The following is a 16690-nucleotide window of genomic DNA, read 5'->3' on the forward strand; positions in this document are numbered from 1 at the left end:
CAAGTTAATACAATTCTAGCTAAAAAGAAATAGCTGTGACATTTAAATTAGCTTTATCTTAGGGTCTCTGTTATTTCAGTCTCTGTTATTTCAAAACATTAAATTGCTTGAAAACTCCCGGATATTTAAGGAACTTCCCAGTGATTCACAGGCTCTAATTTGGTAATTTAATGACTACATTAAGAACCAATCAAGTAATAGTAATCATCATCATAGATAATATTTATTGAGCAATTATGATATGCCAGATATGAATGTGCATAATATAAGCACCATATATATACATAATGTAAGATATATATATAAAATCTTCCGGTATTCTTGAGCCACAGGGAGGTTAAATTAATAACCCAGGATCACTAAAGTTGCCCATGGTAGTATTTTAAGCAGATAGAGTTTTGTGTGAATGTAGGCGACGACTGTGGTTTTCACCCCAGCAGTGGGCTAATGAGAGCGTTTTCACAGGTGAATCTGGGAGACTGGGACACAGAAGGGGGACAGATTCACTTTAATACAAGTTGAATCTTAGATTGTTGAATATGGAAAGACAGCAGAACTGGGGAGAGACGAACTACTAGAGACGTTATGATGGAGCTGTGCAAAAGTTGGTGGGTTTTACTCTGTGAATACCTAAGTTTGTGCACTTGAGTTATGGGTTCAATAATAGCTGGAATTTGAGTATACCGATGCCTTCTTGGTCACAGCAATGAATGCCAACTGTCTAACAACATATTTAGTTTGGCCAGGGGTGTTAAATGGGATAGGGAAGAATACCACCATTTTAAAACAGGAAGCAAGGATAGGAAGGAGGGAAAATGGCTCCCATTTGACAATCATATATATGCAAGAAGACAAGAGAAGGAGCTATGACAGAAAAGTTCATTTTCAGTTAATAATGGCTACAAAATTTCAATATCTTTAAACTTCTGTGTATTTGGAAATTTGTGGCAATTTTGTAATACTGAATGCCATACTGCCCAGGATACTAAGACTCGCACAATTTTAAGACAATAAAATGCTGAAAGGTGAGGCGAGGGGACAAACCAACTCAAGGATTTAAAATGTAAACTCCAATTATCTCAACCATAATTGTCCTTGGGTGCCGAATGGTTTTGTGAACTGTGGTGGAGGTGGATGGGGTAAATATGGAGAAGGTAACCTGGGCAAGCATTTTGGGCTTTTCTCCTTAGCTTTAGCAGGAGTAACTCCTGTTTCATTTGTTTTAGGGGCAAGTGTTTGAGGCAATAATTAAGATGCTGCTTGGAAAGCTTGTATCTAAGGTTGGAGTGTCTGAATTCAAGTGTTCCCTCTGCTTGCTATCTGCTTTCCTGCTAATGTGCACCCTAGGAGGCACGAGATGATAGAACTTGAGCTATCATCCTGTCCCTGTCACCCATGTGGGAGACTTGGTTTGAGGTTCAGGCTCCTGGCCACTGCAGACATTTTTGGAGTGAGCCAACAAATGAAAGCCCACTCTCCCTTTCTCTGTGCCCATCTGCCTTTCAAATAAAATGCGCAACTTTTTTAAATATATGGTGGCTTTCTACATACAGCTTCATTTGATTAAGGTGTTCCAAGCTTAGAAGAAAAAAATAACATTTCCTTAAGGTAAAAGATGATGTGAATCCTCTAAAAAGTATTTTAATAGGATCATTCTTAGCCTCATTCCTTCTGAAAATAGGAACAAGTGCTAACAAGGATGCTCTGGCTTTAACATTGGATTGGGCCAACCAATAGTGCAGTAAAATAACCCCTCCTCCTCTGAAACCAGTAACGACAAGAGGAACAACAAATGATAACAATAGTAGTTACCATATTAAAAATCAACTGTGATCTGAGCTAAATTTTGCTTGAATAGATTACGCCATTTGGTTCTTTATACTCTAATGAGCTAGGAGTCCTGTACATATCCTAAATATATAGGAATAAAGCAGATAAAGATCCCTTAAAAGCACATGCTGCAATTGGATTAAATAGTTTCTCAGAGCTTATGATAGCCTACTTCAAAAAAGAAGTGTGTTATGCAGATTTGAGAAGATGAAATATTTTCTTCACAAAAGAAAAGCCATTTTTTGTAATTTCATGTTTGCTAGTTTGAAAGATTTTTATCAATTTGTTCAACAAATATTCATTGGTACCAGTGACAAATACATGCTATGAACCCAGAATCTAAGACAAACATAACTGAAAAAAATAAGATTTTTTTTACATACACCTCAAGGATGAGAAATTTCTAGAATGACCAAATGTTGCTTTAGTTGGCACATATTGATTCTTACTTTTCAGTTTACTACTGGTTGATTTTCAAAGCCCAAACAAAATGTGGAATAGAGTTTTGATTATATGTCATGGAACAGGTATATGCTTGCAATGGGGGAATCTCAACTGAACTTGAGCTGTGGTTGTGCAACAGGGTGGAGGAATCCACCATGGGGGGAGGGTTTGGGGAGGGGTGGGGAGAACCCCAGTACCTATGAAACTGTGTAACATAATACAATGTAATTAATGAATTAAAAATAATAATAAAAAATGTAACAATAAAAATAAATAAATAATAAAAAAAAGAAAAAAAAGAATATTAGAAATCAAGCAGCCCATTTCCTGTACTTTGTACCTGAGACATATTTGGGTTGTAAATATTTTAACTATGCAAAGGTTACTTAATCTTTCAGGGGCACGATATCCTCATCTCTAACATGAGAGTAATAGCACCTCCCTTTAGAGAAATATGGTAAAGATTGTATAAAATAGATTATATACAGTTCCTAGTATAGTGTCTGACACCTACAACATGTTCAATATATGTTTATGTTATTGTGGTTACTAATTTATTGTTTTAAAAGTACTTTAAATTCTCATTTTATTTCAAAAATGAAGAAACAGAAGCAAAGGCAGAAAGAGATTCCATTCACCGATTCGCTTCCCAGATGTCCATACAGCTGGTTCTGGGCTAAGCCAAAGCTGGGAGTCTTGAACTCATCCAGATTTCCCAAATGGATGACAGGGACCCAGGTCTTTGGAGTGTCACCTGCTGCCTTGCAGGGTCCATATTACTAGGAAGCTGAATGGGAAACATTACTAAGCGCCCTAATATGAGAAGCAGGTGTACCAAACATTGTCTTAACTCCTGTACCAAATTCTCCTATGAATACTATTTTTCATGTGAGGGAACTGAAACTTAGTGAAGGAAAATGACTAGCCTGAGTTCACACAGCTTGTTAATGTTAGGACAAATATTCAGTCCTCTACTAAGAATCCTAGATTTCTTTCATTTTAAAAAAATTAGTTTTATTGTAAAGGCAGATTTACAGAGAGAAGGAGAGACAGAGAGAAGGATTTCTATTCACTGGTTCACTCCCCAAATGGCTGCAATGGCCAGAACTGAGCTGATCTGAAGCCAGGACCCAGGAGCTTCTTTCATGCAGGTACAAGATACCAAGGCTTTGGGGGCATCCCATACTGCTTTCCCAGGTCATAAGTAGGGAGCTGGATGGGAAGTGGAGAAGCGGAGACATGAATTGGCACCCATATGGAATGCTGGCACTGAAAGTTGGGGGATTAGCCAGTTGAGCCACTGCATAGGCCCAAAATTCAAGATTTCTTATACTATACTGCACTTTCTGTTTCCTGGGAGCAGATCATATATGAAATTCCTAGGTTATGAGAAATGTTAGTGATAAGAAGAAAGAACAACAAGGAAATACACAACTTAAAAAGAATTCTTGGACTGAGGAAACAAAACAACAAGGGAGAGAGATCACTAGGAACTTTTGATAGTGATATGTGAGTATCACAATGCCTGATGAATATAGGATGAATTTCTGTTCCATTCCTGTGAATTGCCAGAAACAAAATTAACTTTTCTCACATTGTGGGTGAGTGGAAAAAGAGGATTAGAGAATGCACCTATGGTTCACAGAAAATTGCTATGAATTCAGCTTTACTATACAGCTTGTTTGCAAAGCAAGAGAACCCCATAGTTGAAGTGAAAATAGAAGCATGAGTACTACTAAGAAATTATAGATTTTTAAAGATGTTACTGGTGTAGAGTGAAATACTGTGGGCCCAATGAAATGTCTCAATGGTTAAATCCTTACTTTGCAAGTGAGGGCATCCCATATGGGTGCCAGTTTGTGTCCCGGCTGTTCTACTTCCCATCCAGCTCCCTTCTTGTGACCTGGGAAGGCAATAGAGGATGGCCCAAAGCCTTGGGACCCTGCACCTATGTGGGAGATACCAAGGAAGCACCTGGCTTTTGGCTTTGGATTGACTCAGTTCTGGCCTTTACAGTCATTTGGGTGGTGAACCAGTGGATGGAAGATCTTTATCTCTGTACTCTCCTTCTCTCTGTAATTCTGCCTTTCCAATAATTTTTTTTCTTAAAAAAATAGAATGGAACGTAATAGAAGCCATTGAAAACTTTAACAAAAAGGAAAAGCAGTGACTTAATAGTAAAGCTGCTGTGTTATTGCTTTGTGTAGTTCTCATACAGGTACAGCGTTGAGGGTCACTCATTTGTTAGTTAACTGGAATATTCTTAAGAATTAGAAATCTTTTAAAAGAGTCATTTTGGCCCTCTGCTAAATGAAGTATATTTTAATGCTGTATAAGCAAAAGATGATACATTCTCACAGAAACTAACCTTTCATTACAGCAGAGTTCTGTAATACTGGTAGAATATCAAGGAATTCTCAATAAGTCCCTTTTGCTCCATTCACCACCACAAAGTGTATGGCTCATGACTTGGTGGCAGAAAGTCTGCATTCCTAAGCCACCTCAGGGGCTATGCTCTGATTGCTTCAGGAACAGTTACTGTATAAAATCATTGTTTCAAAATTGTGCACTTAAAAATCTGTTAAAGGGTAAATCTCTCATACTAAGTGTTATTTCCACTATGGTAATTTGTTTAAAAGTTTGTTCTTGTTTTACTTCATTTTTCATCTCGACTTCATCGATCTTTTCCTGAAGATAATTATGTTTTCTTTCATGTGATATTTGTTGGTCAGCACATAGTAATTGTTTATTCACTTGTAATTTTCACCTTCACAGGGCATCAGGGACTGTTTACACAGCGCTGGACATTGCAACAGGTCAAGAGGTAAGTGACAGCATTCAATCCTGATTTGTATTTTCATTTATGCATTTATTCTCAGATTTCCTCTCTGATGACATCGCTGCTCAAGAAAAAAAAAAAAGTATGTGGCCCTGAGTACAGATGGGAGTTTATTAGTATCCACAGCATCTGAGGTGGATGGTTTACTTATGTGTGAGCACAGAAGAAAAAAGCATAGGCTTGTGGCACAGAGAGACAGCTTGGTAGATAATGAAATTGTGTACCTCACTCCGTGTTGTCTGAAATATGAATGTTGGCATTGATGATTAGGTATGTCATTGATTCTTATATTTTAATCATCATTCAGGTGGCCATAAAGCAGATGAACCTCCAACAGCAACCCAAAAAAGAATTAATTATTAATGAAATTCTGGTCATGAGGGAAAATAAAAACCCCAATATTGTTAATTATTTAGATAGGTAAGTGCTCTCTTTTATTGGGTACCTGTTTCTTTTATGGGATGTCCTTTTCTTGGTAAATTATTCAATTTGGGGTTTACACTTTTAGCAGTCATGCTACAAGAATTTCTCAAATGGTACAAAGTGGTAGACAATTAAATCCAGCACCAATCTTGCACATATTTGTCTTTGTCCATCCTTCAGACACGTGAAGAAACATTTTATAGATTTTGTTCTAACCATGAATAATTTGCATAATTTCCTTGTGAGGATCAGTGTTCCAGGTTGCCAGGAAATAGACTATGGCAAGTGACAAAAAAAAAAAACCAGGGTTTTAAAATAACATTTCAAATGCTTGCTTGCAGCCAGTACAGTGTTGGAGCATTTTGGGGAAAAGGTTTACTATGATGGTTCTGCTTTAATGGGTGCTTGTGATTAGTGGACAGTGAGCTCCAGGGAATTCGGACTTAAATTGCAAACCCTTTTCCTAAACTTGGTAATTAATGTTTTTTTTCACCAATGGTATTAATAGTGTGTTATAAATAGGCATTTAAAGACAGTACTAGCTCTTCATTTGTGTTTAACATCTGTCTCACCCAGTTTCAATAAATGTTTGTTTAGCACCAACATGTGGTGTTCTCTGTGGGGATATAAGGTAAATAAAAGCTAGGTCTTCAATGGCCACAAACTTAAGATCTTGTTTTCGGTGTTTTGGGCCAGGTAGACCAGTGATAAAGAAAGAGGAAAACGTGGTAGGGAAAAAGAAGTGTTGGATTTTCATCTTAGTGTTTCATCAAGTGTCCTTAAAGGACCCTCTGCAGCAGAGGGACTTGGAGAAATTTGGTAAAAGTTTCATTTGTATTTGGAAAAATGCAGCTTTCTAAGTTGCTCTCCATGATTGATTAAATGAGGCTTGTGAATTTTTATTTTAATGAGTGTTTGAGTCTCCTTGTTTCATTTAAAACTTTTGATTAACATTTGATACTTATACCATTTTAAGGAATACTGTGATATTTCGGCACGTGCGTAGAGTGCAAACCAATCATATCAGGCAAACATCATTCCTACCTGCCACCCTCCCTCCATATTTGGAGCCTATCAGCTCTTTTCCTTCATTCCTTTATATAGTGCATAATGATCCACTGTGAGCTATGGTTTCTTCACTGCTGCATGACACTAAGAACTGTTACTTCTAATCATATCCAACCATATCATATCCAACCACCTTCTCTTCACTCCCTACTCTCCCAAGCATCTAGTTATCAGTAATTCAAGTTTACATCAACTCTTTTTTAAAAAAAACCCACACAAGAATGAATATGTAATACTTTCATTTGGCTCATTTCACTTAACATAATGCCTTCTGTTTCTTCCCATTTTACTGCAAGTATCATGACTTCATTCTTTTTTCCATAGGTCAGTAATATTCCATTGTACTTACACCCCACATTGCCTTCCCACATTAATTTGTTGGTGGATAACAATAACAACCAAGAAACACCCCCATCTATTTAAGAAATGGATAAAGGTTCCGAATGGACATTTCTTTTTTTTTTTTATTCATTAATTACATTGTATTATGTGACACAGTTTCATAGGTACTGGGATTCTCCCTACCCCTCCCCAAACCCTCCCACCATGGTGGATTCCTCCACCTTGTTGCATAACCACAGTTCAAGTTCAGTTGAGATTCCCTTATTGCAAGCATATACCAAACATAGAGTCCAGCATCTTATTGCCGAATGGACATTTCTTAAAAGGAATGGGAATGGGAAAAAATCATATTAAAAAAAGCACAATATCACTAGTCATCAGGGAGATACAGATCAAAACCAGAATGAGTGGCTACTATCAGAATGACTGGCAGGCTTTTGACCCAGCAGCTAGGAGGGCAGTTAAGAGTCCCACACCGTATAAAGGAGTGCATGAATTTGGCTCCTGGCTCTTGCTCCTCATTCAGTCTTCACTAATGTAGACTCTGGGTGGCAGCAGTAATGAGTTGGGTAATTGGATTGATGCCACTCTCAGGGGAGACCTGGATTGTGTTTCCATTTACCAGCTTCAGTGCCCAAATCATTGGGAGCATATGGGGGAGTGAACTACCAAATAGGAGTATTCTCTCTCTCTCTCTCTCTCTCTCTCTCTCTCTCTCTCTCTCTCTCTCTTTTTTTCCTCATCTTTCTCTCTCCTTCCTCTCTGCCACTGAAATACAAATAATGTAAAAACTAATCACATGTAGCGAGAGTTCAAATTAGTGCAACGATTATGGAGGTTCCTCATAACAACTGAAAATAGATCTTCCACATCTTCCATTTCAAATTTTTTAAAAAGCATAAGACAGAAATACCTGTATTCCAGTGTTCATTATAGCACTGTGCACAATATCCATATATGGTGTCAGCCTAGGTAATTCTTCATTTTTAGCAAAGATCTCAGGTGAATGTTATGAGCACTACAATGTGAACAACTCAGTATACATACAGTCTTCATTGTGTTAATGTGAGCCTTAGTGTAGGATGGGGACATTGGGATGATTTGATTCTCTTATTCTTGTTTCTTGCTGAGTAGGAGGTTAAACAGAACTTCTAAATTAAAATACACAAATAATAATACTATTATACTTCTAAAATAGCTTCAGATAGTCTTAGGTGAATTGAATAACCTAACATTCACCTTAGCCAATTTAGAAGACTCTGTTGACCTTCGGCCTTATATTTGATCACTTAAGGGTATGTCATGAATAACTACTGAAAGACAATTAGCATGGCATAATTTACAATTGATCTTCTCCTTAATTCCAAGTCAAAGTCTGTTTCTTTTCCTCTTATAGCTACTTAGTAGGTGATGAACTATGGGTAGTGATGGAGTACTTGGCTGGTGGTTCTTTGACTGATGTGGTCACAGAGACCTGTATGGATGAAGGTCAGATAGCAGCTGTCTGCAGAGAGGTAAGAAAACAGAGCATTTTCTAGTTTACAAGAACACTGTAATTGGAAGTTCTTATGTTCAGAATGGATATAACAGCAAAATTACAATAGCACAGCTTTTCTACTGGTAGAACACTGAGAAAGTCTAACTCCAGCTCAAATACTAATCCATTCACAGGTTCCTGCACCACCCTTGCCAGCTCCTGGTTTATTTTAGTTGCTTTTCTATGGCTCTATCATGTTTCATCATGTTATGTCGAAGATGCCATACCTTAGCCCACATGTTGTAGTCTCAGTGAACATGAAAAACAGTGATGTTGGCATGGAACTTCTGTTTGATTTTGGGATATATTTATGCACTACATATCTTCTTCTGCCTATGAGTTATGCCAACTATAGATCATTTTATGTTCCCATCATCTTTCAGAAGACAAGGTCCTCCCTCAGCTCTGAAAGCAGCTACTTTCACAATACAATCTGAATATCCCTGTAGCTTTCCAAGGGTCCTGCGATTCTATCACTTTTCCAGGAACACTACCATGCCTGTAGTCTCAAGCTAAATCAATGATATTCTATTATGTTTACTTTGTTCAATATTTTAAACATGCACACTTTCATTGGAGTCTCATTGTGGGCATTGTCAAGTACTCTGTATATTTTGGAGATGTTTTCTGTAGTTGAAAGAAGAAACTCTGAAACTTGAAAGGCAATGATAAAATATAACTAAGTGATCCCAGCCTACCTTTCCTTTTCTTACATTAAATTTCTTCTTCCCAAGTTCCCTTCTTATCTATATTCCTATTTTCCTCACATACACATATCTACCAAAAACACATTTTCTTTTTGTGGGTTAAGTACACCTATAGTCATTCCAGGAAATAGTCTATCCTGAACCCGTGGTTTCCATCTTCCAGTATTACTGTATCAAAGCATTTCCAAACAGTACCCACAGGTACTTCATAGCCTACAAGCAGTTCTAAAACCTGGCTGTCCATCAGAAATAGTTTGGGAAACTTTTTAAAATATGGATTCCTGAGTCTCACTCCAGAATCAAATCTTACTATGTACACAGAAGCTTCCCATATAAGGTTAAGGTCAATCCATAGCTTCCAGATAACTAGGTGAAAGTTTGATTCCATTAATTGGTTAATTTGACTGTATGAATGGCTAGTGCTATTTGTCATATCATCACTCTCCATGACCTAGTCTGTCATGGCAGTTATCAAATGAACAAGGATATATTGTTAAGCAGCATCACTGGTGTAAAATGGTAAAGTGGTTCAAAGTTGGTGTCAGCTTTTAGCAGTCTACTTCATCTAACAACATAAAAGTATACCTTTCTCCCAAATTTATCTAGTAATGAGATGTGCAATTTTATGAAAAAATATTTGTGATATAATTAGAACTTTCTTTTCTGATTCAATAGTGCCTCCAAGCTTTGGATTTCTTACACTCAAACCAAGTGATCCATAGAGACATAAAGAGTGACAATATCCTCCTCGGGATGGATGGCTCTGTTAAACTGAGTAGGTATTTTGATTCAGTTGATGTTTTAGAGAGAATCAGAAACTTTCTGCTTTTCTAATGTCTATATGTGGCTACCGAAAGAGAATTTTGAGAACATTTAGAGCCCAGTTTGAAGTGAAGAATTTGTTTAACCTGCATTCCTTATAGATTATAACAAGATTCCTTGAATTTAATATTTCAGGATTTCCAGTGACTTATATAATAGATAAATGACAAATATTGAATCAAAAGATTCTGTAAATTTGAGGAAACAGTAGTGGGGAGGGAACTAGATGGAAGTCTAGTAAAAAAATGATATCATATTAGTTCAGAGCCTTTTAAAATCAGAGCCAGCTGAGATCAAGTAAGAGAAGAGTACGAGCCAAGCAATTGTGGAAACTTAGTGTCTTAACAAAAGAAGGTATGACCAAATCTCAAAGTGATCTATTATGAAAGGAAAGTAATTTGGGTGTGTTTTAACTAATTTTTCTTCTCTGCAGCTGACTTTGGATTCTGTGCCCAAATAACTCCTGAGCAAAGTAAACGAAGCACTATGGTGGGCACCCCCTATTGGATGGCACCTGAGGTAGTCACTCGAAAAGCATATGGTCCGAAAGTTGATATCTGGTCTCTGGGAATTATGGCAATTGAAATGGTGGAAGGTGAACCCCCTTATCTTAACGAAAATCCACTCAGGGTAAGTGGGAACTCAGGGGAAAGACAAAATGCCACTGCTTTGCTTCCACAAAAAAAGTGACCAAAATGATTTCTTTCCTAGGATAAGAAATATAGAAACACCAAACCAAGTTAAAATTTTCAAAATTGCTCTGAGACTTTTAAAATTTTTCTTAAAATGTCTCAGTAAGTTACCTTACTGTTTTTGCTGTATTTCTAATTACAAGGGTCATTAAGATTATTTAATGTGTAATGCAAGCTAGATGTGGGAAGAAAAAAATGTGTTTTCTTTATCACATGCCATGGATAAATGATCTGTCTAGGAAACAGTTGCTTTATAATTACTTTAACAAAGTAAATAAATGCATTTCCAGAAGAGCTATAATTTCTTAAATTAGATTTTCTTTCATTATCAGCAATGATTTATTGAGCAACAGCAGCCTGGTGGGTATTGAATGGAGCACCGAGATAGACAAATCACCAGCCTGGTGAAATCACAAACTTATTTGCAAGACTGTCAAGTGGGAAATGAATGAAAGTGCTTGGGGTTGGGTAACGCAGTTTGCTACTGCAAAATCATAGGTTTGCGCTTCACCTGGTCCTGTTACTGCTTCAAAGAGAGAGGCTCCATTTTATCCCCAAGCCCCACTGTCTTTATTCAGAGATGAGTTTTTGGTCATGGCATGGAGGAGGAGTGGGGGTAAAATGTATAAATGCTTGCTCAGTGTAAATGTAAGCCAGCAGCTGTTTTGTTGTTGTATGTAACATGAAAGCAAGTCAGAAGATGAGCTTTGTTTGTATTAAGAGCATCTTGTTGATGAAAAGGAAATAGAGATTCAGATTCTACTTTCAAAAGTCATGCACTGAACTGACATTTTGCATATTGTCTGCATCACTACCACTACAGGTCTAAAGCTGAATTTTAACTTTGATATACAAATCCATCATCCTTAGTAAATGGTTAATATATTTTACCCTTAAGCACATAAAATCCATATTCAAGCCAAACATATGGTGCTTTCTGTGTGTGTAAAGAAACCTACAAACTAAATGTCTAGTTGTTTTGCAGTTGGACATTTTATAATTAGGAGTTGCACTCCCTATGTATAGAGAAGGGAAAGCCTCATCCTGGTCCTCTTCTGATTCCTCTCTGGCACTTGGCCTCTTGTCCCTACACTGATTAGAAAACAGCAGATATAAGTGAATGCTCTAATGAATGCCATGAGCTATTGCTCCGGTCTCATGAAACAGTCTGGAAGTGAGATGTGCACACTGATTAGCTGCCTACAGGGCTGAGTGGAAAAGAAGGGGGCATTTTCCCACCCTTTTGTGGGTCAGTCCTCCATGCATTTAATCAAGTCCACCCCTGACCTGTGGACCAGCGCATCAGGATAATTACACAAGCTTTTCCTTATTCTTTAACCACCTTGGCCCAGCGCTCTAAGACTTCAGAGTTTGGAGGCACTAAACGGATTATGGCTATTTTGCTTTCTGCCTCCTAATGAGTAATTTACAACCTGCAAAATGTAAGGATTAAATAAATAGCTCTGCAAAGCAAAAGGTCTCGGTAATGCATTTATTGCCTGCTTCAGTTCCCCAGTTACAACTGATCTCTAGCTAGGCTACTAATTGTTGCCAAAAATGAAACAAGTTTTAATCCTAACAGGCATCTTGTTGCCTGGGATTAGAACTCATAATTAATAGTTTGTCTCTTAGAATCCACAGCCTTATATATAAACAAGTACTTGCACATTTACAAACCACAAGGTTCAGAAAATCTAACATTAAAGATTAGAACAAAAAAAACTGTCAAAAGGACCACACCTGTTTCATTTCATTGCTAAGGATGTATTCTAACTTTGCTCCTTACTCTCAGGGTGTAAGCAACCTCCAATAATCAACAAGCCCATATTAAGACAGCTGTCTTTGGAGCCTACCTCTTCTTTTGGCACCAGAAATTCTTTTGTAATCCTGATTGCAAACATACTGCCCTCATGTTCTCTTAAAGAAAACACAAATTCTCAGACTATATGGTCTTATTTGGAAACCGTGGGGAGATTGTAGCCTGAAAGGAGCTTTCTTCCAAAGCCCACCATTTTAGGCTTTGAAGTGGAAAGTGGAAGGAAGACAGTAGTAGAAAGTAACATGTGTATGTGAAAAAAAATGCAGTCTCGTGGTCAGGCAGATCTGAGTGTGCCCCAGCTTTATTTAACACCTTTATGAACCTGTTTCCTATCTGTAAAACTGAGCTAATCTCTATCTTGCAGAATTGCCTTGGAAACTAAATAATCATGCATTTAAATTACCTTTCACAATGTTTAGTTTACTGTAGTATTATATATATATGTACTTCTATATCATAATATTTATTATATATGTAATATAGATCCTTGGGAAATTTTTGTTATGTGTAATTTTCATATATACTTGAGTGTACGTGACTGAAAAGAAAGGGAGGATAAGAAATGTTATTGTTGTGAAATGTTATTTAAAAAGTAAAACATTAAGTTTTTATATGTATATATTTGTATATTATGAACGAAAAGTCAGAGGAAAAAGAAAGGATGCTCCAAGTGAGTTTTCCTCAATGAGTGGAGTTTGCATTCACCACTGCCCTAAGAATTCCTCCTCCACACCAGCTGCATCTTCTTCCCGTTAAAAAGGGTTTTGCACAACTCAATATAATTACTGTGGACAGGGAACACCGAGCAGAAGAGGTTCAAGGTAATGTCTTGGGTTATACATTTCAAGGTAGTTTGCATCTTGCTGTGATTTTTTGTGTCTGTCATGTCAGTTCCAACTGAACAAAAAATTCAATGGATATCACCTGTTAACATGTTGATGCCAAGAATTATGTAGCTTGTCCCCCTAGCTACAAAGTGGTTGGGAATTTTCTAAATGTAAATTGCTTTGTAATAATTGACCTAATTTGTTCATAAAATGCTTTTTAAGGGTCGGGAGTTGTTAACTGCACTGATGCTACGAAGCTGGTACTATTCCAGAGACAGGGGAGCCGAGCTTCTTATCATCCCCAACTGCCTAAAGTCTTTGCACTCAATAGAATTGACCTTGGACGTGTTGTTCTGTGACCCATGGACATTTTTAGTGCAGCCTCCCTTATTAACGTGCTTTATTCTTTCTATTTGCGCAAGTGATTAGGGTTAAAAACCAAACTTTCCCTTTGAATCTGTATATCAGTGTTGGTACTCTGCTAATCTCCTCAGATTTTGATCACCGAAGGTATAGCTTTTGAAAATTTATGATTACAATGAGCTACTTCTAAATAAGAAGGCACAATCAGTTTTGTGAAACAAAACTTGTTTGTTTTCTTTCTCAGAATCAGGGCACTGACTCTTTGTTAGCTTGTCTTTCACACAAAGTTTTTAGCAACAGGCTTTGATGGGAGTTTGGTATCTAGACTGGATCTCATTGGCATCCACTTTGAAGTCTGTACTAGAGCTTTTGGAATCCTTTGTTATCCGTAATTTTCCAAACATTGATCTAGGCAAAGCAAGCTTTAAGTGTCCTTGTTTAAACCATATACGAAGCTGCAGCAAAGATGTGATCACTGTGAGACTGTTACCAGTGCTGCATGTGGTCTGCAGTAGAATATTTCAATCGCAGATTCTGCACCTGTGTTTTTCCTCTCAGGTATATTGTAGAATCTCTTCTAGGGCTTTAAGAACCAGAAACATTAAGTTCCCATCCTAAAGGACTAGGCCAAATACAAAGCTATGTGGTGAGCCCTTTACAGGACATTGTTTGGAATGAAAAAAAAAAATTCTCCATAGCACCTCTTTGAGCAAGGTTGTTCAACTAAATAATAACATTCTGTCATTCTGTTCACATATCTCTATTTCTTCCAAAAAAAATTAAAAGTAACTCTGTCAAAGCCTTATTGGAATCTTGCTGCACTGGAGGTTATTCTCTCATTTTCTAGTAGAGAAACGCTATCAAAAAAGACACGGTGTTAGTTCAGCATACACCCCTATGAAATGCTATTTTTCCTTTTCAATGTTATATTCCTTGAAGATGGAGCTCTTTATTAAATGTACAAGCTGCTGCCTGAGTACCTAGCATATATTAGTACCTACTAAAGCCATCAAATCTGATCATTCGTGATGAGGGATGTGTTACCTGTATGGTCCATGAGAAGGGAGTGGCAGAAACCTAACTTCAGACCTGTAATCTATGCCAAGAGGCTTGCTACTCATACCAGTGTTAGTTATTCTTACTTTTCATTACAGGAAAAGGAAAATTCTAGTTAGCTTGTATATCTAGGAAGAGAAGTTAAGCAGAATAAGAGAAGGTCTAGCAACCAAGGGCCAAAGTGCTTCTATCTTCCTCCAACCACTGGAACCTGTGCCGTGCACTGGAATGTCTGGGTTTGATGGCGCGTGCTCATTTGGAATTAAAGTCAGACATAAACTTCCTGAGCGCCAGAGAAGCAAGCATACTTTGCTCACACTCAGTCAATATTGTTTTGAATGCATTTCAGAAAGAACTGGGAGCATTCCCTTCTTTTTCCATAAGCCATTACGGAACAGCAACATTTATTGACACTCCTGCTTTGAGGGCAAACCTATGCCTACAAGCAGGGGCAAATTGGAACAACCACAACTAAAATAATCATAGAACAGTAACAGATTTTTTTCAATTAGAAAAAAAACTTGCTTGTCAAAGATAGACTGGTCTTTAGAATCATTGGTTGGTGCTCGCTTCGGCAGCACATATACTAAAATTGGAACGATACAGAGAAGATTAGCATGGCCCCTGTGCAAGGATGACACGCAAATTCGTGAAGCGTTCCATATTTTTTGGAATTTCCTAGTATAAAAAAAAAAGAATCATTGGTTGTCAGGAATTCAGCATAGGAAAATGGGATTTAGCCGTAAGAAAGCTGTAAGTCTCATTTAGATTGTAATTCAGAAGCAGACAGCTCAAACTCTTGAGTTATGACCCAAGAGGCAGCCAAAGGAGAAATTGATTCCACAGCAAACTAAATCTAAGAAACTCTGACCAGGCAAAGAAGAAGGAAAGAAAGTTTAAAAATGTGGTGACTGGAAACCTCCTGTTGACCAAGATGGATATTTCTTTTTCCTACTGTTATCATTCCTCATAGTCCTTACAACAGGGTTTAGGATTGTGTGTAAGGGTGTGTGTGTGTGTGTGTGTATGTATCCTGTCCTCACAGATGCTGTACCTGTAACAAGAGTTAAAGTTCATTCTGAAAAGTCAAATCATGGGGTGGAATGACGTTTGTCCACTAAAATGTTCATTCATGTGTGAAATCATATGGCCTTTGAAATCTGTGCTTTTAAAAATGAGAAAAGTAAGAGTTTTCTTGATAAGAGCAATTTGTAACTTCAGTGTCATTTTGAGCTGTATCATTTCCAACTGTGTTGCAATGTTATTTTAGAAAACCCTTTGCATTCTGAAGAGAGAGGGCACTGAGGTGTCCCAGCAGGGGAAAAAAAGTTAAATTGATTAAAGGCAGCCTTAGCTCAGTAGCTGAGAAAGTAAGTTTTAACATTATCCCAGGACTCAAGCCAGGCTTTTGCTGTAGCTTTATTTTCTCTTTTTCTTTCTTTCTCCTCTTCCCACCCCTTTTCCTTTCCTTTCTTGTTTCACCCAGAACAGTTTCTCTGTAATTAACTTTCTATATTGAGTAGTCACACATGATTTGGTTAAATAAAGGGCACAGAGTTTAGGTTCCCTGCATTGAATTTGTTTGCTTTGACTATAGGTAGACTTTGACTCTAAAAAAACGTCTTGGTTTGAATGTAAGCTGTCTTCAGAAAGAAGCTCAAAGCTGGTTTCTCTCATCATATCCAGACTGCATCCTATAGAATAGAAAGACCCTTCTTATACTAACAAGAAAAAAAAAAAAACATGCTCATGTTATGAGATATGTTGCACTTGAAACTTGATAACCTCATTCTGATAGTCCACTCAAGAGCCCCAAAGTGATAAAGCTATTGCAGGAATACTTGGTCCACACTCTGTGGTGTGATGGGAAATGTTGCATGTTCTTGTTTACAAGGTCGATTAACTGAATATGAAATTGAAG

General features: G+C 37.5%; 1 protein-coding gene and 1 non-coding gene across 3 annotated transcripts in view; both read left to right on the plus strand.

The window, feature by feature from the left end:
- Positions 1–16690, plus strand: part of PAK3 (p21 (RAC1) activated kinase 3) — a 276680-nt gene that overhangs the window by 240367 nt on the left and 19623 nt on the right. For both annotated transcript variants that reach the window (XM_058658938.1, XM_004590198.2), the window contains 5 exons: positions 5050–5098; positions 5421–5533; positions 8343–8460; positions 9866–9965; positions 10446–10642. In XM_058658938.1, coding sequence (XP_058514921.1) covers positions 5050–5098; positions 5421–5533; positions 8343–8460; positions 9866–9965; positions 10446–10642 — 577 coding nt within the window. The remainder of the gene's footprint in view (positions 1–5049; positions 5099–5420; positions 5534–8342; positions 8461–9865; positions 9966–10445; positions 10643–16690) is intronic.
- LOC118760503 (U6 spliceosomal RNA) lies at positions 15332–15438 on the plus strand. The gene has a single exon (XR_004996811.2). It is a non-coding gene; the product is annotated as a U6 spliceosomal RNA (small nuclear RNA).

Source organism: Ochotona princeps, chromosome X (genome assembly GCF_030435755.1).
Source record: "Ochotona princeps isolate mOchPri1 chromosome X, mOchPri1.hap1, whole genome shotgun sequence".
Lineage (NCBI taxonomy): Eukaryota > Metazoa > Chordata > Mammalia > Lagomorpha > Ochotonidae > Ochotona > Ochotona princeps.